The sequence below is a fragment of the Ovis canadensis genome, chromosome 11 (assembly GCF_042477335.2).
Source record: "Ovis canadensis isolate MfBH-ARS-UI-01 breed Bighorn chromosome 11, ARS-UI_OviCan_v2, whole genome shotgun sequence".
NCBI lineage: Eukaryota > Metazoa > Chordata > Mammalia > Artiodactyla > Bovidae > Ovis > Ovis canadensis.
In genome coordinates, this window is record NC_091255.1 from 43,906,790 (window position 1) to 43,932,928 (window position 26,139).

Sequence of the window (26,139 nt, forward strand, 5' to 3'; positions counted from 1 at the left end):
TGACAGACCGAAAAAACTACATACTCTATTATTGTATTTATATGACATTCTGGAAAAAGCAAATCTATAAACACAGAAAAGGGATCAATGCTTATCAGGGGCTAACGGAGTTAGAAGATGAAGAGAGAATGCTGACTGTCATGGGGTATAAAAGAACTTTCTGAGTGAAAGCAATGTTCTATATCTTGATTCCATATATTAATTGTCATGGGCTTACATGACTGTACCTGCTAAACAAAATTTACAGAATGATACTTTAAAAGGGTGAATTTCAATATATGCAAATTACACTTCAATAAATCTACTGTCAAAATATAGTGATAATGTAATGAATCTCTGGGAATATAAAAAAAATTCAGTACAAAAAAATAAACATACCTTAAAATACTTTTAAAGGTACACAAGTTTGAAATAATAACATGTTTCAATATAAAATCATTATTTTAAAATATGTATTTCCCAGTTCTGCAACTGAACGAGCCTAGAAGTTGTGGAAAAGACATGATTTACCACATACCAACAAACAAGCTAGTGAACAATAATATCACTGATCATATTTGGACAATGGGATTCCAAGCTTTTTGTACTTGTGTTCTCTCTCTGCTCCCTCCTAATAAAGTTTAATCATTTTCCAAGGACAATTCTTTTATGATTCAAAATGGAAATCTGACTACCCAAGAAGCTGTTGTAGCCAAAGGTTGAACAAGTCAAAATAAAATACACTTACTCTTCTTTAAGTCTCTTTTGAAGCTCATCTTTTGAAAGTTGATTTTCACTGGCATTTTTCATCATATCTTTCCGAAAACGATTGTTCATCATGTCAACCCTACAAAAAAAGGTAGAACAGGATGCTTTAGAGAACTTAAAGAACTAACATTAACAGTTGTTGCCTTTAGTATTTGGAGCAAACCACACAGGCCAAGATTTATAAGATGTGGAACATCTCAAATACACATTTTTCATTCTTCCAGAAGTAGAAAGTAAATATCTAATATTTCAGGTCACCTAATTCACCCTCTGGTGAGATATTTCAAATTCTTCTCTAAACACAGCTTACAGCCATTCACGAAAATTAATTCCAGGTAAATCACCCAAACCTTAAAATACTACGAAGGAAAAATATAGGTAAATATTTTTCTCTCTGATGCAGAACTTTTTAGTGTTAAAATCAGAAGAAAAAGAAAGATTTCACTACATATATACTTGAATATTCTGTGCCAAATGATATTAAAACAAACTTACAAGCAAACAAAAAGTGAGATGAGTTCCTCTGGTGGCTCACTGGTAAGCAATCTACCTCACTGGTAGGAAACTCAGGTTGGATCCCTGATCTGGGAAGATCCCACATGCTGCGGGGCAAGTAAGCCTGAGCGCCACAATTATTGAGCCTGAGCTCTAGAGCCTGGGAACTGCAACTCCTGAGACCATGAGCCACAACTAGAGAAGCCCATAGGGCCTAGAGAAGCCACCACAATGAGAAGTTCACACACTGCACTAGAGGACAGCCCTCACTCTCCACAACCAGAGAAAAGCCCAAGCAACATCAAAGACACAGCACAGCCAAAAATAAATAAATAAAATTATATAGCTTGTAAAGCTAAAAGATAACGTGCAATAAATGTGACATTAAAAGGTTTGAAATTCTCAATTACGTAAGGAGCTAATATACTAAAATCATTAATAAACAGTCTCATCCTACCATATGCAACAACAGGGATGAACACTATGTGAAATAAAACAGACATGGAAGAAAAATACTGCATGATCTCACTTATGTGTGGACTCTGAAGAGTAGAACAGACAACAGCAAAGAGTGGAATGACCATTACCAGGGCTGAGAAGGTAGACGAAACAGGGAGATGCTGGTTGCAGAGTACAAACCTGCAGTTATGTAGGATAGAGAGCCAATGCAAAGCATGACTACAGTTAGTAATAGTATTACACGCTGGAAATCTGCAAAGTGAGGAGATTTCAAGTGCTCTCAGTACAAATAAAAATGGTAACTCTTTGAAGAAATGGAAACGCAATTAATTTACATGACTGCAGCAATAACTTCACTACGTATATGTATAGCAAATTATCATGTTGTACACCTTAAACACATACAACTTTTACTTGAAAAGTAAACAAAATGAAAGAGTGTTTAGTAGGCAAACAAGCAGAGACATAATAGAGACTACTTTTAAGAAACACCAATGACTAACAAAAACTGGTTTTCTCAACAAAAATTAAGTAGGTATTTCCCACCCATTAAACTGACAAGGTCTGAAAACAGAGAAATTAAGGTTTTTAAAAAGGAGTAAAATAGATACTTTTCAACTGAAAAGTAAACTGGTAGAACTTCAGAGTCAGCCTGGTAGTAATTATCAACAACCCTAGAAATGTCTCCTCTTTGATTAAATTATTCTACCTCTGAAAGACTGGAGCCTCATTCTCTGCTTCCTTTTCAAACCTATCCTCTTTCTCACTGTATCCTCATCCTCACCCCCAACTCCATCCCTGCACTCCTTCAAGGGGGCAGCAATGGAATATCTGGCATCCAGTTCTAAGGATAAGTGGTGGCAGAGTTCAATAAAGAAGCTCCTTTGCCCCAGTGATGTTGCATATTTATCTGTCTGTGGCTTCAACTTCTGGCCTTAGATTTCACAAATTCATTTTCTAATTTAAAAGAAAAAAGAATCTTCCTTAAATAATTTGAAAAGAAAAAGGTTTATGCATAAACATACCCATCTCACCATTAATTTATTAAAAAAAAAACAACTTACCCAACAACAGCTATGTAAATTATGGTTAAATCATATAATGGATTATAATACATCCATTTTAAAGTGTTTATAAGGTTTTTTTTATTAATAGGGAGAAATGCTTGTAATACAGTACATTCTCCCTACGCGTGCGTGCTTGCTAAGTTGTTTCAGTCGTGTCCAACTCTTTGCAACCCTTGGACTTGGAGCCCACCAGGCTTTTCTGTCTATGGAATTCTCTAAGCAAGAATACTGGAGTGGGTTGCCATGCCCTTCTCCAGGAGATCTTTCCAACCCAGGGATCAAACCCATGTCTCTTACATCTCTTGCACTGGCAGGCGAGTTCTTTACCACTAGCGCCACCTGGGAAGCCCATGTAAATTATGGTTAAATCATATAATAGATAACATATCCATTTTAAAGTGTTCACAAAGTTTTTTTTTAAACTGGGGAGACATGCTTGCAATATAATACATTCTCATAAATTAAAGTATATACTGTGCATGGTGGCTAATTTTTTTTAGTCTTTTCTCCATTTCAGGCATGTGTTAAGAGCTCTACATACACTATTTAATCTCAAGAGCCTTCTGATATAGTTATTATCTCCATTTTACAAAGGAGAAAAGACAGATTCCAAACTGGCCTGTAGTCAGTTAGGAACTGGCCAAATTGGGAAGCAAACTCAGGTCTGATCCCCAAACACTATGCTCTCTTAGCTTTTCTACAGAGCACAGAAGAGAGGAGAGAGGCATGCCAACATGTTAACAGTGGTTCTCCCTCGGTGATGGGATTATGAATGATCTTTGCCATATACTTTCCAGTACTTTTTAAATCTTCACAGAATCATATATTCAGAAAGAGAACGTTCTTAAAACCTGAAAAACAACTCCTGAAGCATCCAGAGGGATTTCAGAAAAAAATTAGGCAACCTACATCTCCTCATCTTCATCTTCTTCATCCAGCCAAACTGGCTTCTTTTGAGGTAGAAAATTATCTTTTGCTTCCTTCTCCACTTCTGAGTCATCTGAGTCTTCCTGTACTTGAACCTAGAGAAGACAAAATACCCACAAGCACTGAGTCTTTCTTATCTCTTGGTGGCAGACTTTGTAGTTAGACTGTTTGTAGAACGGTTTGTTTTTATGGCCCTCTGATCAAATTATGGGACAGAATGCTACCACAGCAAATGCTAGAGGCAGAACAGAAAACCAGATTAGAGAAATGCACCACCCACTGGACAGGTGAGGTAAGATAGAACAGTCTAGGAGAAAAAGTCAACTTGCTGAGAAAATAAAAAAACAGAAGAGTAAAAGGTAAGTTAGATAAGACAGCAGGGAAAATCACAAACTACACACATCACAGGATCAGAGGCAGACTGACACCAAAGATAAAATAACGTGATTGAATGTCATGACTAAACCATATTTCATATTCTGAGACATACTTCTCTATTTTTCTTAACTGTTCTTGATCCTCTACCTACTTAAGAAACTTTATACTATACAATCAAATCTAAATCTAGACCACAGAATTTACCCTGAAGTGAGCTTGGCTTTCCAAAGACCACGATAGGTATGTTCAAATGATTTATACCTGCTCTGTTACTAGCCTATGATCCTTCAAAGCCCAATAAACCCCATTTCACCATTTCTTTTCCTGACTGGGAAACTATCACATACTTCAGCATTTTCCCAGTATTATTTCTCTATCTCCCGGCTAGATTCTGCAACCTCTCCCATAAGCACCCAAAGGATGTTCTGGCAATCAAATGATACTTGCTAGGTCTGTTTCTTTATCAAATTGAGTAATTCTCAGGAAGGCTTTGCTCTTCTACCCTATGTATTATTGTATAGGCTCCTTCTACACAAATTTATCTTCCTTTCTTGCATGTCTTTTCTTTTCTTCAGCATTTCACTGACATAGTTGAGTTCTATCTTCTGCCTCTGCCACTAGTATCTAACTCCAAAAAGGCAGGGATGTTTGCCAGTTTTTGTCCATTGTTGTTTCTCTTGCAGTGCCTAGAAATTGCCTAGGACTTCCTATCTTGGAAGATAAGCCAGATAAAGGATTTCTTTTTTTAAAAAAGCGTGCAAAAAATTTATAATCATTATAATCAATCAATCATGCAGGGTTTTCACTGCCAGGAAATCTGCCGCCAAATTGGTTCACAAATATTTAAAAGACAAATACAAAAGTTGGCCAGTCAATCACTTAGTATCATTGTTAAAACATCAGACAGACTCTCAGGCCTGTGCTCAGGAATTCTAATTCCACGAACAGACTGCCAGTCCTGTGCCCAGGAATTCTGATTTCGCAAACGAAGCGGAACTCCTGAATCACTGCATAGTATTGAGGCAGGTGATGCAACGACTAAGGGGGAGAAGATAGTGGGAATGAGCCACAAAAGATGCCCACGATTAAAACAGTCTAAACGAGTATCAGGGCTTCCCAGGTGGCGCTAGTAGTAAAGAACCCGCCTGCCAACGCAGGAGACTTAGGAGACGCGAGTTCGATCCCTGGGTCTGGAGAAGGCATGACAACCCATTCCAATACTCTTGCCTGGAGAATCGCATGGACAGAGGAGCCTGGTGGGCTACAATCCACAGTGTTGCAGAATTGGACAGGACTGAAGCGACTGTGAGCGCGCGCAAGCAAACGAGTATGTATTGAGCGCCTACTGGATACCTGGCGCAGCGGCTCCCAAGCGAGCCAAGAAAGGCGCGATCCCCGCCCTCCCAGGACTTTAAAGCTGGCACCCCAAGGCGCCCGTGTTCCCGGCTCCCCACCACCTGGGCGCTTCCAGGCACCGCCCCCCAGCGCCCAGGCTCCGCCCCCGGGGGCTCGCAGCCCACCGCGGGCCCAAGCAGCGCGAGGTGGCCTCCCTCACCCGCGGGACCCGTAGACGCCGCAGCAGCGCATCCTCGTCGTCCTCCAAGTCGCCGAAGACCAGCTCCTCCAGGCGCCGCTCTACTGCCGGCTTGTCCGCCTCTAGCGTCAGACGGTTCCGCCGTCGGAGCCGTTCCTCCTCCTCCGCCGCAACTGAGATTGCAGCGGCCGCCGCGCGCGGCCAGGCCAGCGACTTCCGCTGGCATGAGGGGGCAGCCTTTCGGGGCGGCCCGCCCCACCGCGCTCCGGCTCTCCGGTCCGGCCTCACTTGGGTCTTGCGGTCCGGCCTCACTCGGCGCCTTCTTTCCGGCGGCATCTTTGGGTTTGAGAAGAAACGAGGCGCTCACGTGGAACCTCACTGCGCCTGCGCTGAGGCCGCAGGTGGCCGGAAGAAGGCTGCACCGCCTTTGAGCATGTGACCAACACTGTGTTCTTGTGTAACGCCCACTCCCCTCACGAGCCCCTCCCCGTGTGGGAGTTCCTCTGGGAGGACCAATTTTCCGGGTGGAGGGGAAGCGGAGTGACTGGAGTGGAAATTTTTTTCCAACATAACTTCGCAGTTGTAACTGATTGAAAGGGTATAAGGAAAGCCAGAGATGACAGGCTGAAACTTTTACTCTTTTTCCTGCCTTTTTAACCACTCGACTTACACGAGCCCCAATCGCCTTTTCCACCCCTTCGTCTTGGTACGACCCTTGGAGTACGGAGCCTGCAGAGGGTCCCACGCTGGAAGACAGATAGGAGGGTATGTAGGGAAGCGGGCCAATCGGGGCGCGGGTCACGGCGCAGGCGCGTTGAGGAGGGAGGGCTATGCTAATGTTGTTGATATCCTGGGGCCACCCGAGTTAAAGGGGGGAAATCCGGGGGCTGCCTTAGCCGCTACCAGTCTGGGCCCAGCCGGGGCTCCCTTGTAGTCGCCGTAGTCCCGGGGAGAGGCGCCTGCCCCCAGCTCGGGAGGGGGCGCCGCGGGCCCGGGGAGCGCGGACAACCCCTACCCATGAGGCCCTGATGGAAAACACAAAGGATCTGGTGAGAGCCGAGCGCGGCAGCTGCTTTGTGTGCCAGGTGGGGGGGACGCCCGCAGCTCCCTGACCCCAGGAACCCGTGCAGCCCCCTGACCCCGCTCCCAGGCCTGCTTCTCCGATCCCACGCCCCCTCCACCTCCGGAGGCCCCCTCCCCCTGCCGGCCGTTAAACGATTGAGGGGTGTCCCCTCCCCCAACTCCCCTCAGCCCTGGACTCCTCGGGGTTCTCTCTATCCCCTTCACTATCTGAAAACAAATTTTAGAAGAAAGTTCTCTTCATTCCACCCCACCCCACCCCCTTTCGCTCTGGCCCGGGGAGAAAGACTGGATTTGAGACTTCCTTTTTTGACCGCCCAGGGTCGGGGAGTGGAGTCCTCACGTCTCCCGCGGGGCAGAGTTTGGGTGCTTTGCGTGGGAAGGCGCCTGAAGGCTGTGGGGCAGGCGCCGCGAGGCGTTTCGCACGTGGAGGTGGAAAAATTGAAAAGGGGCGGAGTGGGCACGTGTGGGAGGGAGCGGTGGGAGTGGTGTTGGGGAAGTAGTCGCCTTTTAAGAGGGTTCTAAGTTGGTGGGCTTTTATGACTATTGTATTCTCTTTTGTGAAATAAGAATCCTAACATTTCAGAGTCGGAAGAGACATTAGAGGTCACCCAAAGCCGCCGTCCCCTGTGCAGCCTCCCTGACAAGTGGTAGGTAGCCTGACCTTTGCCTAAACCCCTCCAAACACTGAGCGCTCGCTGCTGCCCAGGAACGCCCTTTCTGTTCAGTTGGTATGATTGTTGTTTACTTATCCTTATTAGACTCTTCAGTCTCATTCATGTCTTTGTTAAGTGGATTCCCCTTTTACTTCTCAAATTTTCTCTCACATCCTCCTCACCCACCCCACTGCCCATTGGCCTATATTTTGTGTGCCAGGAAAGAACGGCCAGGAAGTAGGGGAAGGAGGGCTTAGGAGATAGTGAGGGCCGGCTGAAAACTTGGCTAGGTCAGTTCAGATGTGCTGGCTTATATGTCTGAGAATGGATGCTGTTTTTCTGCAGGAAGCTTGGAAAATAGGATCTAGGGATTTCATGGCTGTTTTCTCTCACTAGTGCTTTTTTTTTTAAGTTACAAGTTTCAGGATCCTGTCCCAAAGCACATTTCTCTATGTCTAAGTAACTTTTCCTAAGGATACCTAAAATCGCCTCTTGGAGATAGTACCAAAGCCTATAGGAAGCAGCTCTTGGTAGAGGGATAATCAGAACTGCACTCCTCCCCCACCTGCCTTCGGAACTATGTTTTTCTTTCAAGCTGGGCTTCTTTCTCAAGGCCCCTCCTTCACAATATTTTCTCTGTTTTTGTTTTTTTTTTTTTTCCAATTTTTAATGAGATTTGAAACTTTTGCAATACTTTATAATCTTTGCGTTAGAGTTTGCAATATTTTTCATACTCCTTCCATTGGTATGCACAGTAGTTATCACACAGTGGTTGAGATCGCTCGGTTCTACTACAGTAACTTAGCATTCTTCTAATATTCTCCTTCATTTGGTGAGCTGTGCTGCTTCCAAAAGTTGTTTTATTGGCATAGGAATCTTGGGGGCACACGTTTTCCTGTTCCTAATGTGGTAAAGTGGTAGTCAAGACATAACAGATAAAATGGAAAAGTAATGAATCTGGTGGGCTTCCCTGGTGGCTCCGTGGTAAAGAATCTGTCTGCCAGTGCAGGAGATGTAAGTTCAATCCCTGGGTGGGGAAGATCCCTATAAAAGGAAATGGCAACCCATTGCAGTATTCTTGCCTGGGAAATACCATGGACAGAGGAGCCTGGTGGGCTACAGTCCTTGGGGTTCCAAAAGAGTCAGACACACAACTTAGCAACTAAACACCACCACCAATGAATCTGGTAAAAAAGCCAGAGAATAAATTTCACTTTAAACTCCCAGCCCCCTCTTTAAAATATTAGAGCACAGGAATTTTTTTCTCTCCCTTTCTTACAGTTTGGAGACTGTTGCTCTCCAAGTATTTTAATGTGCTTACACTGGTTTGTTTTTTTTTTTTTTTTGTTTACCTCAACACCAATGAGTGGTTAGAAAGAAAATAGCTGTCTTTTTTTGTACCACCTCCTTCTCTGAATAACAAGTAGCTTCTATTTATATAGGACACCATACTTTGGGCTTCTGGGTGCTTTGCAAATTATGGCAAAAACTGTCTTGAGTAAAGATCGGTTCATAAGTATCTTATGTTTAAGACAGTTTTTTAATTGTCCAGTTTTTTAATTTTATACACACTTTGACACATATTTTCACTAAATTTAGTCACTAAAAGTTAACAGGGGAGTGAATACTAGATAAGTGATAAAAGTTAATGGAGCTGTATAATTCTATCTTGAAAGTTTCCATTAATGTGGAGTTCCCAAGTTCCTATTCACTTTAAACGTGAATTGTCATGACTTACATTGACTGACTTTGGAGATATTTGCATCGTAAGCATACTAGACAGGAACAACTGGTTTTATTTTGAAAGAAGATACTACTGTGTATTTTTATGACTGATGATATGTTGATTTAATTAGTGTATAAACCATAGGTGTTCAGAGGCTTCAAACCCTCAGTTACATTGGAAATTAAAATAATTTAAATTGTTTTAAATGTAGCATAGTAGTCAAAGGAAGGTAAAACTATAGCTTAGAAGTGAAAGTGAAAACAGCATACTAGTTTTATAAATAATAAACTACTAGATTACTAAAAACCAAGCATTCTCAGTGGTTTGAGTGACCACATCCTAAAATTAGAGGTCACTATTCTTTTGGTTGCCCCTTTGTTTCTCAATTTTTCATCTTTAAAATGGAATGTTTGCTAAAGAAAATTTAACTTTTTCACATTTATAATGTTAAAATGTATGATTTAATTTCAGATTCAAAAAAGAGAGGAAAACATCAGGATGGTAGAAGAGGAAGGACTTAACAACAGTTAAACTAAGATATGCCTCCTAACACTAGGATATTCTTAACTGTCCAAGGCTACTTTTAATTTTGTATAAAACTTGCACAATAGTTTGATTTAATCATGAATTTTAAATACTTTTTTTTTTTAGAAGTTTTCTTCCCACAAATTTAGAATTTCTCTTCTTTCTTTACTGCAACCCACAAGGAAGGGTGGAAAGAAAATAATTCCCATTTGAATAAACCCTGAAGTTGAGGGGATGAAGTGATACAGTATGAGGGGTGCTGGCAAACTAGGTTAGCATTTCAATTCTGCCTCTAAATAACTTAGTAGCCCTTGCTGGACAAGATTCTGTCCCTCAGTTTTCTCATCCTTAGAGTAGAAGGGTTGGTCTGGAATTAACATCCAATAGAACTTTCTGCAGTGATGAAACTGTCCTATATCTGTGCCATCTGTATGGTGGCCACTAGCCACAGGTGTCTCTTGAGGTCTTAAAAAGGTAACTAGTGGGACCAAGGACCCCAATTTCCAATCTGATTTAATCAACTGTGAATTTAAATACCTACATGTCTGCCACATTGGACATACACATAGAAGACAGTGTTATATAAAAATGTAAACCTCTCTCTTACAGGTTATCATTCAGTAGGTCTGCAGTGGAGCCTAGAAATGCATACTTCAGAAAAGTTTTTATCAGACCGATTAGAGAAACACTATGAGAAGATTTCTGAGGCACTTTCTAGTTCTGACGTTAGGACTGATAACTTAAAATGTAGCATAGTGGAAATGAGCTGTGGACAAAGTTGTCAAACTGGCCCGGCTCTTGCTCTGCCACCTCCTCACCTGTGATCTGTCAAGCTTCATTTTCCTCATCTACATAAGGGCCAGACGTCAGTCCTGCCTTCCTCCCAAGGTTTCTATAAACCTCCAGTCAGATGTGATGACCACTATGTAATAAAATGTGAGCTGCTGTAAACTGTAAAATGTTAAGATATCTTTCCAGAATGCCTTTTTCTTTTTTCCCTTTTCACTGTATTATCTAATTCATACTTATAGAACTAGTTGTATACAATACTCATTAATTTAGTAATTTCTTGTCCTTCCAACTATTTGGGATACTTATGGTCTAGTGTTAGGACATGCATATTAAGTTTAACACTTCTTTACATTTCTGGTATCAGCATGATTTTTGTGTATATTTCTCAGTACATATTAGATAATACCATTTATTCACTTTACTATTAGACTTCAAAACTTTAGTTTTGGATTTTTTATATATCAGAGAAATAACTCACATGATTGTGTTTCAACTATTCCATTATCAATACCCTATAGTTATTATTGTTAGTGGTTGTACATATTTTGAGCAACCAGCTCCAAATATTTTTTTGAAAGATAAACACCAAGAGAATGTCATCATTTTACATCAATATTTTTAGGTATATCAAATTAACATGATGCTGAATAACCTATTTAACCTATTTTTGTTAAGATTAATAAAAGCTCTTGTTTGATTATTTAAAATACATTTAGACTTTAGCCTAGCCTTAGTATGAATTCTGTTATTTGGATGGAATTGATACCTAATATGAATGATCTTAAAGACCATTTAGGTTAGTGCATTTCAGACTTAATTTTGATGAGGTCATTTTATTTTTAATTAGCTTTTCAAAAGGTTCATACTTAAGGATTCATAACTGTCTTCTGAAGAACTGAAGGCTCATTCATACAGATTATTTTATTTTTCAGACATCTTCCTGTGTGGTAAGTGGTGTTTTCTTTATCTAGAAGAGAAGGAAATTGAGACCCAAATAATTGTTACATCCAAAGTCCTAAGTAATGAAGTACCAGAACTTGAACCCAAAGAGATAGAAATTTGTATTTTCTATATGTCAAAGATAACATTTTGGCTCACTGTAGCTTTACATTTTAGAATATTGTCATGTAGAATATTGTCCTATCCTTCTCTGGGTACTTTTCATTTTCTCTAGGTGGGATATTCAAGATATTATTGCTTTCAGTTTTAATGATTATATCATTGGGATAGATGTGTTCTCTCATGTTTAACTTGTGGGAAACAAAAGCCCAACAATCCGAAATCTTTACCGTTTATTTGTGTTTAAGCTTAATAGTAAGCTTAAGAAGCATAAAAGCACTTCTGTTTAGCCCAGTAAATTGTAGTTTGATAGGGGAATAAGGAAGAGAACAGCAAGAACTGAGTAGCTCCATAGCTTCTCTATGCCATTACAGAGTATATGTTAATTCTTATTTTGAACTTCTTCGGTTTACATGTACAACTTTCAAACTTAGGATTCTGGAAAACTTACATTCCATGATTAAATATAAAACTTTGACAATTATATGGGCCACTGTACCCTATTGGTATGGATAATGGAGAATTGGTTTAACTTTTGATTAGTTTATTCATACTGAGATTATATTATTAATTTGTTGTTATTTAGTCGCTAAGTTGTGTCTGACTCTTTTGTGACCCCATGAAGTGTAGCCCATCAGGGTCCTCTGTCCATGGGATTTGCTAGGCAAGAATACTGGAGTTGGTTGCCGTTTCCTTCTCTGGGGGATCATCTCGACCCAGAGATAAACCTGCATCTCCTGTATTGGCAGGTGGATTCTTTACCATTGAGCCACCAGGGAAGCCCTATACTGTTGTTTATATGTGCTTGCATTTAGAGTCTCAAATGTTTTCTGTAAAATTTCTTCTGGAGAGGTTTACACTTTTATTGGAACCTGTGGGTGATTATATGAATAAGTTAATGGTTATACCCTTTAATTCCTTTGTAGATTGTATAAGGAGGAAGTTTCTTCAGGGAGACGATCACGGTAGGCAAATGAAATTCTACCACAATTAGTGACTTTTTCCTGTATTTCATCACTGTAAAAACCTCTTTTTTATTTTTCATTATATAGGTGTTACATACTTGCTATTTAAAAAAAAGAAAACGAAAAATATGGAAAAGTTGAAATTATCTTCCTATCCTATTCCCACCCTGTTAGTAGTTTAGCTATTCCTTCCAGAATCTTTCTAAATACATACATAAACATATATATATCAATCTCCATGTATATCAGCACACATTATTTATTTTAATAAAAAAAATGAGTCATATTACTCATATTTGGCAATTTATTTTTTTTCAATCAGTATTTTACCTGTTGTTAATCATCCACCTACTAATGGTTAGATTGCCTTCATTTTTTTGCTATTACATTATTACTATAAGAAATAGTCTTCCATGTGGATTCTTGTTTCTCATGAGTGTATCTGAAGGATGGGTTCCTTAAAGTGGAATTTCCTGGTCAACAGACATACTCATCTCATAAGTAATACAAATTACTTTCCAAAAAGATGGCATACATTTGCCTTTCTATGTGAATGTGTGAGTGCTTTTTCTCTTGTACGTAAATTTGCCAATGCCAGATATCATCAGTCTCTCTATTTTTACCAGTATATTAAATTTTTAGAGGTAGTTAATAATAAAAAATTACTTTTATTTTTATAAAATGAAAGATCCCTTGCAGCAATCTTTTCCCAGTTCAGCTTTTATGAGACAGTTATTTTTAATTCTTTTATTTTTGATTTAGTATCTGTCTCCATAATTCTAAATAGTAAACTTCCATTACCTGGTGTATGAGTCTCAGATACCTTCTTTTGACATCCTCTGTGCTGGATGAGCAGTTACCATATATGCCCTAATATTAGGCAAGGTTTCCCCATCACCTTATAAGTCATCTCACCACTTATATTTCAAGTCTTGAGTGACTGTATGAGTACCTAATGTGATTTCTCAGTTTTATTTTGAAGAACAAAGTGTTCAAAATGTCATATTATCTGAAACAGTTTTATTTGGTCTTTGTTTTCTGTGCCTGTAGAAGTTAGAACCATAATTAAGAAAGAAAAGAGGTTAAAATTGAACATAAATTTAAGATTATTCCCTTGATTCATTGCTAGTGTTCATTTTAGCTGTATGACCTTGAGCAAATCACTTAATCTGTTTGAACCTCTGCTTCCTCATCTGTAGAAAGGGAGTAATAATATTTGTGAGGATTAAATGCATTGCTTCATGTTAACTGTTTAGAATGTCCTTACCACATACTAAGCATTGTATAAGTATTAGTTGTATTATTAATCATACACACTACCTTTGCCTTCAGCATTAAGAAACAAATTAGCACAACCTTCAAATTACCTTAAAGTAGAGAAATCAGATTCCAAGAGATCCATCTGATTGTGTAGAGTGGGAAATGGAGGTATTAACAGGTTTATTGATAGAGTTTAGGGTCATGGAAGGCTTAAATGAAGCACAAAAATACCACTTCCAAAAGAGAGAAATTCAGCACTTAAGTTCCAAAGTGCTGAACACAGGCTTACCATGCTGCTTCCAGGCCTCAGTCCCTTTCATACCTTTATTCCTTTCTTTTTTTTTAACCAAAAAGTTTTACTTATAAATTTTGAGCAAACATAAACAAAAAAAACACAGGTTTGAAATCTGATAGTTCACAGCTCTAACCACAGAGAAGAGCAAGAAAGCAAGCAGTACCAGAATTGGTAACCTGAAATGATCGGTGCTTCATCGGGAAGAAATGAAGACATAGGCCTTAAGAGTCTTGGATAAAAAGAAGGAGGAAGAGGAAAAAAATAATCTTTCAGAAAAAGAAATACAGTGTTCTTGAACTGGGAACTCTGACCATGAAATGAATAGAAGTAGAAAAGAATAAATCACATCCATTCAGAACTTCTGTAAGAAGAAACAAACAATGCAAATCAGAGTGTATGGAGCTAACGAATATCTCTCCTTATCCCCAGAAACAGAAAAATGTGAAGCAGAAGAAAATTGACACAGTGATACTCAAGATGAAATAAAACATCTTAAAACCAGTATATGGAGACAAAAGTGAGGAAAAACACCTTCACTCAAATAGAAAACAGAACAGAAAAGGACAGGAGACAGGAAAAAATAAAGTCAGATTAAACTGAGAAAAGAGAGGAAAAAATTGTAACAGAAATGAGGACTAAGTTACAAATTGCCAACAGACAAGAGAGTAAAATGCAAATATGATAAAACGCATAGAAGAAAAACAGGAAGACCAAGGGAATGACAATCTCAATGAAAGATGGGTCCAGAAAGTCTCGTGTAATTGGTGTCTCTCAAGAAGGCAAAAGAATAAAAGCATAATCCATAATCCAATAAAACTTTCTGGAAACAAAAGAACTTTCTGAATTTTGAATACATCAAAATTTCATACCATAAGATAAACTCCAAGATAGTAAACCTATGCAACTTTAAAGATTCTGAAAAATTCTCAGGGCCTCCAGGCAAAAAGATGAAGTGACCTACAGGGGCCAGAGATTTTGAATAGTTTTGGATTTCTCAAAAGCAACATACACAGCAAGAAGTAGTGGAGTGTCACCAACTAAAAATATTGTCAAATTGGATCAGAAAATTAAAACCCATCTTATAATAGACCAAAAGCCCTTGAAACAGTTAAAAATGAAAGAACGGACGAAGATATACTAGGCAAACATATACTATACTAGGCAGACAGCAGGATTGGCAATGCTGATAACAGATGTCAAACCAAAAAGCCTTGAACAAGATAAAGACAGTTTATAATGCTAAAACCACAATTCACAACAGATATCAAATAGTTATATATGAACGAAATAACACCAACAATCTGTGTAAATCAGAAGCTATAAAAAAAAATGGAAGTAGTGAAAAAAAGCACTAAAATTTTAAGACTTTAATACTTTAACACTAGATAGTTGTAGTAGACAAAATATAAGAATATGAAAGATCTAACAAGAAAATAAGGCAGAGATCTTCAGGTATGTCCACCACTACACCCTAATAGAGACTATATTTCAAACACCGAGTATTCACAAAACTCATTGCTAAATGAGAAAAACATCACTAGGTTCCATTCAAGAACACAAAAGCAAACCAAAAAGCAAAAGGGCACTTCCATCTCTAACTTTAGTAACCTTCTATTATATGTTATAAAGTCTCGGCAAGAATGTTCATAGCAGTTTTATTCATAGTAGTCAAGTCTGGGTGGAGAATGGATGGACTAATACATTTTGAGAAAGTTGAGTATCACTCAGCCGTAAGAAGCAATGAACCATTGTACATGTAATAACATGGATAAATCTCAAAAATATTGTGCCGAGTGAAATAAATTAGATACCAAAAATGTCCATACAGTTTTATTCCATTTTCTAAAATCTTAAATATATGCGGAATTAACCAATGGTGCTAAAACTGCGGGGAGGAGAAAAACAGACTGGGGAAGGACATGAGAGAGCTTTCTAGAGTGATAGAGAAGTTCTGCATCTTGATAGGCATTCAAAATTATGCCTCAGTTTAAAAATATTAACTTGGGTAAAGGGGGAATGCAAACAAAGTACAGAGTTTATGAAAAATAATAATGAAAATACTACATATGTATCAGAATTTGTGGAATACACTTAAAGCCGTGAGCAGAGGAAAATTCATACTCCTAAATTATCAGTCAGTTAAAGGAAAATGCAAATATAACTTTTAAAGGTTTTCTGGGCTTTATCAGCAATTGATACATTGGACAGCATCGAGTCTAGCAGTTAGAAAGGAACTCTGAAAAGCTGCACAAGGTCAAGAGATTTTGATAGAACAAAGTGAGCAAGAGGAACAAGGAAGTTTTACTAGACATTTACTGATTAGTTAAAATGGTGTTACTTGACTTAATGGAGCAAAAGGAGATCTTGGAGCTGCTTCAAGTAATTTGTGCTGGTTTGTGCCTAGGTTGACCTAGGCCTGTCTCTTCTGGAAGAGCTGAGTGTAGAAACTTAACCGTTAAATTTTGGTTTTCTGACGTGGGGCTCAGCATGAGCAGCTCTGTCTTGGGCCTCATCTGGTTACTTTGTTGTTGTTCAGTCACACTGTGGTCTCAGACTCTTTGCAACCCCATGGACTGCAACATGCCAGGTCTCCCTGTCCCTCACCATCTCCTAGGGTTTGCCCAAGTTCTTATTCATTGCATCAGTGATTCCATCCAGCCATATCATCTTCTGACACCCTCTTCTCCTTCTGCCCTCAATCTTTCCCAGCATCAGGCACTTTTTGTCAGATGACCAAAATACTGGTGCTTTAGCATCAGTCCTTCCAGTGAGTATTCAGGGTTGATTTCCCTTAAGATTGACTGGTTTGATCTCCTTGCTGTCCAAGGGACTTTCTGGAGTCTTCTCCAGTACCACATTTTGAAGGCATCAATTCTTTGGCATTCTGCCTTCTTTATGGTCCAGCTCTCATAACCATATGTGACCCCTGGGAAGACCATAGCGTTGACTATATGGATCTTTGTCAGCAGAATAATGTCTCTGCTTTTCAATATACTGTCTAGGTTTGTCATAGCTTTTCTTCCAAGGAGCAAGTATCCTTTAATTTCATGGCTACAGTCATCGTCCATAGTGATTTTGGAGCCCAAGGAGAGGAAATTGTCATTACTTCCACCTTTTCCCCTTCTGTTTGCCATGCAGTAATGGGGCCAGATGCCATTATCTTAGTTTTTTAAATATTTAGTCTTAAGCCAGCTCTTTTCACTCTCCTCCTTCACCCTCATCAAGAGGCTCTTAAGTTCGCCTTTGCTTTCTGCCATTAGAGTGGTATCATGTGCATAGCTGAGGTTGTTGATGTTTCTCCTGCCTATCTGGATTCCAGCTTATAACTCATCCAGCCCAGCATTTCTCATGATGTGCTCAGCATGTAGGTTAAACAGGGTGACAGCAGACAGCCCTGTTGTACTTCTTTCTCTATCTTGAACCAGTTAGTTGTTCCACACAGGGTTCTAACTGTTGCTTCATGACCTGCATACAGGTTTCTCAGGAGACGGGTAAGATGATCTGGTATTCCCATCTCTCTAAGAGCTTTCCACAGTTTGTAATGATCCACACAGTCAGAGGCTTTAGCATAGTTGATGAAAAAGAGATAATTGTTTTTCTGAAATTCCCTTGCTTTCTCTATAATCCAGCGAAGGTTGGCAATTTAATCTCCAGTTCCTCTTCCTTTTCTAAACCCAGCTTGGACATCTAGAAGTTCTTAGTTTGCATAGTGCTGAAGCCTAGCATGCAGGATTTTACCCATGACCTTACTAGCATGGGAGATGAGTGCAGTTGTCCCGTGGTTAGCACATCCTTTGGTACCACCCTTCTTGGGAATTACGTTAAGGATTGACCTTTTCCAGTCCTGTGGCCACTGCTGGGTCTTCCAGATTTGTTGACATAATGAATGCAAAACCTTGATGGCCTCATCCTTTAGGGATTTTGACTAGTCCTGCTGGAATTTCATTATATCCACTAGCTTTATTAACAGCAGTGCTTCTTAAGGCCCACTTCACAATCCAGAATGTCTTGCTCTGGATGACTAACCATATCATTGTAGTAATTTGGTTCATCAAGATATTTTTTATATAGTTCTTCCATGTATTCTATCTTTTCTGGATCTCTTCAGCGTCCACTAGGTCTCTGCCATTTTTATCCTTTACTGTGCCCATCTTTGCGTGGAATGGCCCATTGATGTTTCCAGTTTTCCTGAAGAGATCTCTAGTCTTGCCTCTTTTGTTGTTTTCTTCTGTTATTAAGCCCTGTTCATTGAAGAAGGCCTTCTTGTTTCTCCCAGCTATTCCTTTGGAACTCTGTATTTAATTGGATGTACCTCTCCCCTCTCCCTTGGTTTTCGCTTCTCTTGGTTCTTCCACTATTTGTAAAGCCTCCTCAGGTAACATCGCTTTGCCTTCTTGGTTACTTTAGCATAGTAAAAATAAAAGATTGAAAATAAACAATTCCCAACTCAGAAACGAAAAAGAACAGCAAAGTAAGCCAAAGCAAAACACAGAAAACAAAAGAAGTAATAGGTAAATGTAGAAATTAATTTGTTAAAAAGCAGAGAAAACTATATGTAAAATTAATGGGTCAATCCTGGACCTTTGTATTGAAATTCACAAAATAAGTAAACCATTAGCTAGTTTAATCAAGGGGGAAAGGAGGATGCACGGACATACAGAATGCATAACAAAAGGATAATTTGATACAAAAGACATTGAGAAAATCATAAACAACTATTTTGCGTAAACTATGCAAATAAATTTGAAAACCTAGATGAAATGGATTATTAGGAAAATACAGTTTCAGAAAATTGATCTCACCAGAGATTTTTTTTTAAAAATACTTGAACACTTTCCATAGAAGAGATGGAGAAATTTATCAAGTAGCTATCCTACAAATAGCTTGCCTGGTGTCTGAACCAGTAAAGAATCAGACTGCAGTGCAAGAGACCTGAGTTCTACCCCTGGGTCCAGAAGATCCCCTGGCAAAGGGAATGGCAACCCACTCCAGTATTCTTGCCTGGAGGAGCCCGGCAGGCTACAGTCCATGGGATCACAAAGAGTCAGACATGACTGAGCAACCTGTTCCACGAAACACCAGACCCAGATGATTTCATTTCACATAGGAGTCTGTGAAACCTTTAGAGACCAATGCTACATGAATCATTTCAGACCATAAAAAATGAAGGAAAACAATCAAATTATTTTTATGAAGCAAGACTAATAACCAATTTTTGGACCTGATAAAAATAATGCAAAGAAATGAAAATTAGACATTTGTGAATATCAATGCAAAATCCTAAATGTTGTGCAATCTCTAACACTATATTCAAATATATTGTGATAAAGTAAGGTTTGTAGTAGGAATATAAGAATGATTCAGTATTTGGAACTCTACTGGTAAATAATTTACCATATTAATAGCTCTAAGGAGAACAGTCATATTTTCTTTTTAAATGCTGGGTAAGTCTGTGACAATAGGAAAGATCTATTCCTTATAGAAATTTTTAAGAAAACAGGAATGGATGGATTCTTCCTTAACATGATTTTCATAAATATACATGCACCATATAGATACATGTATATGTATGTATACATACATACAATGGTCTCCCACATTGTAGACAGACGCTTTACCGTCTGAGCCACCAGGGAAGTCTATATGCATACATACACACACCTTAATCCTAATACTAGCATCTTAGTAGGGAAACACTAAGATCAGAAAGAAAGGGTGTCCCTTGTCTCCACTGTTTAACATTGTACTAGAAGTGTGAACCAATTCAGTTAGGAAAAAGAAAACAATTATAAGCATAGTGGGAAAGAAAAGTTTCTTTGCAAGTGATGTGATAGTTTATCTAGAAAGCCCTAGAAAATTAATGACAAAACTTTCAAAATAACTTAGCAAGATTGCAGGATATAAAATGATACACCTTAGTATACTCGTGATGAAGGTGAAAGAGCAGAGTGAAAAAGCTGGCTTCAGACTCAGCAGTCAAAAAACTAGTATGGCATCCAGTCACACCACTTCATGGCAAATAGATGGGGTAAAAATGGAAACAATGACAGACTTTATTTTCTTGGGCTCCAAAATCAATGTGAACGGTGATTGCACAAATTAAAAGATGCTTGCTCCTTGGAAGGAAAGCTATGACAAACCTAAACACTGTTTAAAAAAAAGGCAGAGACATGACTTTGCCAACAAAGCTCCATATAGTCAGAGCTATGGTTTTTCAAGTGGTCATGTACAGATGTGAGAGTTGGACCCTAAAGAAGGCTAAGTGCCGAAGAAGTTAACACTTTTGAACTGTGGTGTTGGAAAAGACTCTTGAAAGTCCCTTGGACAGCAAGGAAATCTAACCAGTCAATCCTAAAGGAAATCATCCTTGAATATTCATTGGAAGAACTGATACTGAAGCTCCAGTACTTTCGCCACCTGTTGTAAAGAGCCAGCTCACTGGAAAAGACTGTGATGCTGGGAAAGATTGAGGACATGAGGAGAAAGGAGCAACAGAGGATGAGATGGTTAGATGGCATCATTGACTCAATGGACATGAGTTTGAGCATACTCCAGGAGATAGTGAAGGACAGGAAAGCCTGGTGTGCTGCAGTTGATAGGGTCACAAAGAGTTGAACATGACTGAGCAACTGAACAACAATGTGCTAAATAAACAATTCAACAATATAACAAGAAAAACTGCACTTATATTAACCACAAAATATACTTAAATTCCTAAGATGATGCAGACTATAAAAAATATTTCATATTCTTACTTAAGATGTCTCCATATTATGAAGATGTCACTTTTTCCTAAGTTAGTAAATCTAATGAGACCCTAATAATACCCAACAATTTTATGATGCAGAGCTAAATTGGTTAGTACTGAAGTTCATTTGGAAAAATAAAACATGCAAGAGTTTTGAAACATTAAAGGGAAAATACATGAAATAATATAAAGTTTAGATATGGAGGCAACTACACATGGAAACCTGATACATAAAGTGGTGTTTCAAAGCACTGTGACAAAAGAGACATTTTAGTAAAAATTGTTACTACAACTAGATAGTTGGGGAAAGGTAACGCTAGGTCTATTCTTCACCTCGTTTCACCTCGTTTTTTTGTGTGCTCGATTGTGTTGGACTGTGCAACCAAATGGACAGTCGCCCACGAGGCTCCTCTGCCTGTGGGGTGGCATTTCCTACTCCAGGGGATCTTCTGGTCCAGGAATCAAACCCCCGTCTCTTGTGTCTTCTGCGTTCGCATGAAGATTGTTTACCACTAGCACCACCTAGAACGCCGCTTTTCACACCATACCTAGGAATAAACTCTGGATCAGTGATACAGTTATCAAAAACTACGAATAACATATATGGGTGAATCTGTGATTCAGGATCAAGGTACATTGAAAGAAAATAAGGATAAATTTTACTATATTAAAAAATTTTAATTGCATGACAAAAAACTATAAGCAAAATCAAAATTTGCCATATATAACACACAAGGGCAAATTTAGGGTAAATTCCTAAATACAAACTTTTGACTAAACATTTGAAAGCTTAAAAACATTGAAGAAAAAGGGATAAAAGATAAGAACAGACAAGTCCACACACATATGCAAGAATAATAAAAAATGGCTTAATGTAGAACTGTACTGGTTTATAATACCAGTCCCCACTAAAAAAGGATGAGAGCTCCTTGGAGAAATGGTTGATTTCAGACCTGGAGCAGTGTAGGTTTAAAATAATACTAGATTATCATTATATCCCAGAAAGTAAGGCATTGTCCAAAATGGATGTAGGCATGTCAGAATGACGTGGAGTTAGTTCAGAGTGAACCTAGTAGCCAAATCTGGGGTGATTGAACCCCCAAATAATTAAGGACAGTAATGAATTATAAACCACTGGGGGGAAAAAAAAGGAGTTAGCTCATACTGATAATGAGTAGGTAGGTAGATATATAAAGGGGATGATGAGAGAGTTTCCTACTAGCTGGTAAGAGAATACTAGAATTAGAAAATCATTTTGTGACATCATAATGTTTGGTTCTGCAGGAGCTTTTGGATGCCTAATTTAGGGAAGAGAAGGGTGGAATTTCGATGAGAAACAGTATTTGTTTTAAATGTGTCCCCAAGGTTGCTTATTAATTACAGGGAAAAGTATGTAAGGTAAGGTAAGTATACTGGAAAACCTAGACAGCACCAAGAGGGGAGGAGGCCTATAGTCTCTGAAAGCAATCTTCTAGATTAAAGAAAACTAAGGATACAAATACAACATGTGATCCTGGACTGGAGGGAAGAAATTTTATAAAGGATATTATTGGGTCCATTGAACTACAGATGGTAAGTTAGGGCAAAGTGTTTTATGTTAAATTTCCTGAAACTGAATAATTGTGCTGTAGTTATGACAGAATGTTTATATTCTCAGGAAATGCACACTGAAGCAGTTTGGAATAAAAAGACATGTATGGGACTTCCTGGTGGTCCAGTGGTTAAGGTTCTGCAGTGGAAACTTTAGGGGGCATGAGTTTGATCTCTGGCCGGGGAACTCTGATCCTTCATGCTGATGGGGTGCAATCAAAAAAAAAAAAATTACGCAACTCACTCTCAAATGGTTCAGAAAAATATATATTTCAACAGAAGAATTAAACAAATGGAGCAATTTTTTATCAGTTAGTGAATCTGAGTAGAATACACAGGATTTCATTGCATTATTTTTCCAACTTTTCTGAAAATTCAAGAGTTATTTCAAGTAAAAAGTTAAAACAGCAGAGGAGACTGCACTGACATACCGTTTTCAGCCAGCATATGAATCAGCATATCGTCAAAAAAAAAAACCAAAACACTCTACTTCTTCACTATTGCTGGAGTAAATTCAAAATGGTGAAATCTCCATGCAGGAGAATTTGGCAGTAGCTATCAAAATTACTACATTCACCATTCTAACCAGCAGTCACACTTCTGGGAATATATCCTGAAGGTACACTGCAAATAATCCATATACATGTATATGTTCATGGCAGCAATATTTGTCATTTGTCATATGACAAAAATTTGTCATATTTTTCATCGTAAAACACTGAAAACTATTAAATGTCTAAGTGAGATTAGTTTGATAAACACATACAATGTAGGAACTGTTCAGCTTAAAAAGAAATGAGGAAGATGTCTGTGCTTTGAAACAGTGTTTTCCAGGGTAATTTTCTAAATAAAAGCAAAGGACAGAGCAATTTAATATGTGGCCTTTTCTGTAAGAAAGAGGAAATAAGAAAGCATAAATAAACCTGTTTAACTTTTTAAAACAGACACAATAAGAGATGAACCATAAAGCAATAAAGTTGGTTACACACCTTACAAGAGTCAGTGGTAGGGTAAGGCAAGGAAATGGTACTTCTCCAACTTAAACCTCCTTGTATAGTTGTTGTGATTTTTTGATAGTCCCCAAAACTGAAACTAATTCACAAATGTCAAGGGAGATGCAAACCGAAACCCAGCTTATTTTAAGTTAGTAACATGACCACAACTGAAGGAGAGAGAAGTAACGAATCCAAGTGATTATTGAACTTGGTATTCTATTCCTTGGTTTGGACAGAAGAGATTACAAAGAAATTCTGAATATAAAAGTTCATTTTTATAGCAGTATAGATGTTATGCTTCTGAAACTTATTTAAATATAGGAAAGGATGGAGCATATAAATGTTAATTTTGTTGGAGGCCAGGGTTTTCAGTAGAAGAGAGCGACAAATATGAATGTGGGAAGGTAAGGAAAAGCCCTGTAGGGATGGAAAATGTAAGTGTGAACTCATGATTTTCTAAAATACATTATATATATATGAGACAAATGCCACATTTTTGTGTGCATATTTATTCCAGCTCACATGCACTGAAGGGCTCCAGAATCAAATAGATACCTAGTAGCAATGAGCACATGGACCACCTAGGTCTTTATTTCTAACATTCCCAATTAAAAAAAAAAAAAAGCTCTTTGGAGAAATGGTTGATTCCAGATTTGAGACAGAAAGTGAGTATAAGATAAGCCTTGACTGTCTTGTGATACCAGGAAGTAAAGAAATGCTCAAAAATGATAGGGCCATGTCAGAATGACACAGGAGTCTGCCTGAATGGGTTCCAGCTGGCCGAATCTGGTGTGGTTTGAACCCCCAAATAGCAAAGGACAATAGGGAATTATAAACCACTGCAACATAGGAATCCAGCAGTTTAAAAGCCATAAGAGAGGAAAGAGGGCTCTTCTTTACAGAAGGATACCAACTGATAGATATAAAAGGATTTCTGGGATTGGAAAATCATAGTAAAAGATTGGGCAAAAATCATTGAATGCTAAATCTGGAGTGACATTTCGATGAGCAGTTTATTCATATGGTCTTGAAGTGTCCTCTATAGTAGTTGTTTAATTGCTCAGTTGTGTGTCCAACTCTTTGCAACCCCATGAACTGTAGCCCACCAGGCTTTTCTGTCCATGAGATTTTCCAGGCCAGATTTCTGGAGTGGGTTGCCATTTTCTCCTCCAAGGGGTCTTCCTGACCCAGGAATCGAACCCGTGCCTCTGTGCCTCCTGCATCAAAGGCAGATTCTTTACTGCTGAGCCACAGGGGAAGCCCCATCTTCCTATAGACTATGTATTTAAATAAGAAAAATAGTGAGACTTTAGTGAAGAACCAGACGGCAACTAGACCAAGTCTTCAAACTTATCATCACCAGTAAGGGGCAGATGGACACCATGTAGTCTGGATTTGCTTCCCTGAGAAAAGTATCATCAGTTATGTAGTATTTCAACTGGGAATATACAGTCTGAATTTAATGATGCTGTTGCTGCTAAGTCGCGTCAGTCATGTCCGACTCTGTGCAACCCCATAGATGGCAGCTCACCAAGCTCCCCCATCCCTGGGATTCTCCAGGCAAGAGTACTCGAGTGGGTTGCCATTGCCTTCTCTGGAATCTAATGATGAGAAAACCTCAAATCCAAAAAGAAGGAATTTTTATCTTAGTAAAGGAGAAGAAATCTGTGTGAAAGAATTCCAAATAATTTGTGTAGATAGTCCACCGTTATGGAGGGGGTGCTTAATTCCCAGGTCCTTAAGAATGGACTTCCAATAGTTCCTTCCAAAGAGTGAAATACGGAGGAGGGGAGAGGAGTAATTTTAGAGTAGAGAAAACTGACATACTTCTCAGGCAAGTAATCAAGGTCAGCATCAACAGGGATAACCTATGTTGAAGGATGTATCCTTGATGTAACAAAGGACACTTGACATCTGTGATCTTCCCGAAAGTATAAACCCAGTCTAATCATAAGAACATTGTACAGGAGGCAGTGATCAAGACCATCCCCAAGAACAAAAAATACAAAAAGGCTAAATGGTTGCCTGAGGAGGCCTTACAAATAGCTGAGAAAAGAAGAGAAGCTAAAGGCAAAGGAGAAAAGGAAAGATACACCCTTTGAATGCAGAGTTCCAAAGAATAGGAAGGAGAGATAAGGAAGGCTTCCTTAGTGGTCAGTGCAAAGAAATACAGGAAAATAATAGAATGGGAAAGACTAGAGATCTCTTCTAGAAAATTAGAGATACCAAGGAACATTTCATGAAAAGAGGACACAATAAAGGACAGGAATGGTATGGGCCTAACAGAAGCAGAAGATATTAAGAAGAGGGGGCAAGAATACACAGCACTATGCAAAAAAGATCTTCATATCCCAGATAACCATAATGGTGTGATCACTCACCTAGAGCCAGGCATCTTGGAATGTGAAATCAAGTAGGCCTTAGGAAGTATCACTACAAACAGTGCTAGTGGACGTGATGGAATTCCAATTGAGCTATTTCAAATCCTAAAAGATGATGCTGTGAAAGTGCTGCACTCAATATGCCAGTGAGTTTGGAAAACTCACCAGTGGCCACAGGATTGAAAAAGGTCAGTTTTTATTCCAATCCCAAAGAGAGGCAATGCCAAAGAATGTTCAAACTACTGCACAATTGCACTAATCTCACATGCCACCAAAGTAATGCTCAAAATTCTCCAATCCATGGTTCAACAGTAGGTGAACTGTGAACTTCCAGATGTTCAAGCTAGATTTCGAAAAAGCAGAGGAGTGAGAGATCAAATTGCCAACATCCATTGGATCTTGAAAAAAGGAGGAGAGTTCCAGAAAATGTCTGCTTTATTGAGTATTCCAAAGCCTTTGA

General features: G+C 38.8%; 2 protein-coding genes across 15 annotated transcripts in view; one reads left to right on the forward strand and one right to left on the reverse strand.

Moving 5' to 3' along the window:
• Positions 1–6,084, reverse strand: part of UTP18 (UTP18 small subunit processome component) — a 55,728-nt gene extending 49,644 nt beyond the window's left edge. Inside the window, exons 1-3 of the mRNA XM_069603646.1 lie at positions 5,629–6,084; positions 3,678–3,790; positions 728–826 (exon numbers count right to left, since the gene is read on the reverse strand). Of these exons, the coding sequence (XP_069459747.1) occupies positions 728–826; positions 3,678–3,790; positions 5,629–5,943 (527 nt within the window). The 5' untranslated portion in view covers positions 5,944–6,084. The remainder of the gene's footprint in view (positions 1–727; positions 827–3,677; positions 3,791–5,628) is intronic.
• MBTD1 (mbt domain containing 1) overlaps positions 5,587–26,139 on the forward strand; it is a 70,597-nt gene continuing 50,044 nt past the window's right edge. For 4 of the 14 annotated variants that reach the window (XM_069603632.1, XM_069603636.1, XM_069603639.1 and 1 more), the window contains exons 1-2: positions 6,363–6,656; positions 7,274–7,337. The gene's annotated coding sequence lies outside the window, so the exon portion shown is untranslated. Of the gene's footprint in view, positions 6,657–7,273; positions 7,338–12,371; positions 12,411–26,139 lie in introns of all 14 variants that reach the window. The other 10 variants (XM_069603635.1, XM_069603645.1, XM_069603634.1 and 7 more) reach the window with 7 other exon arrangements.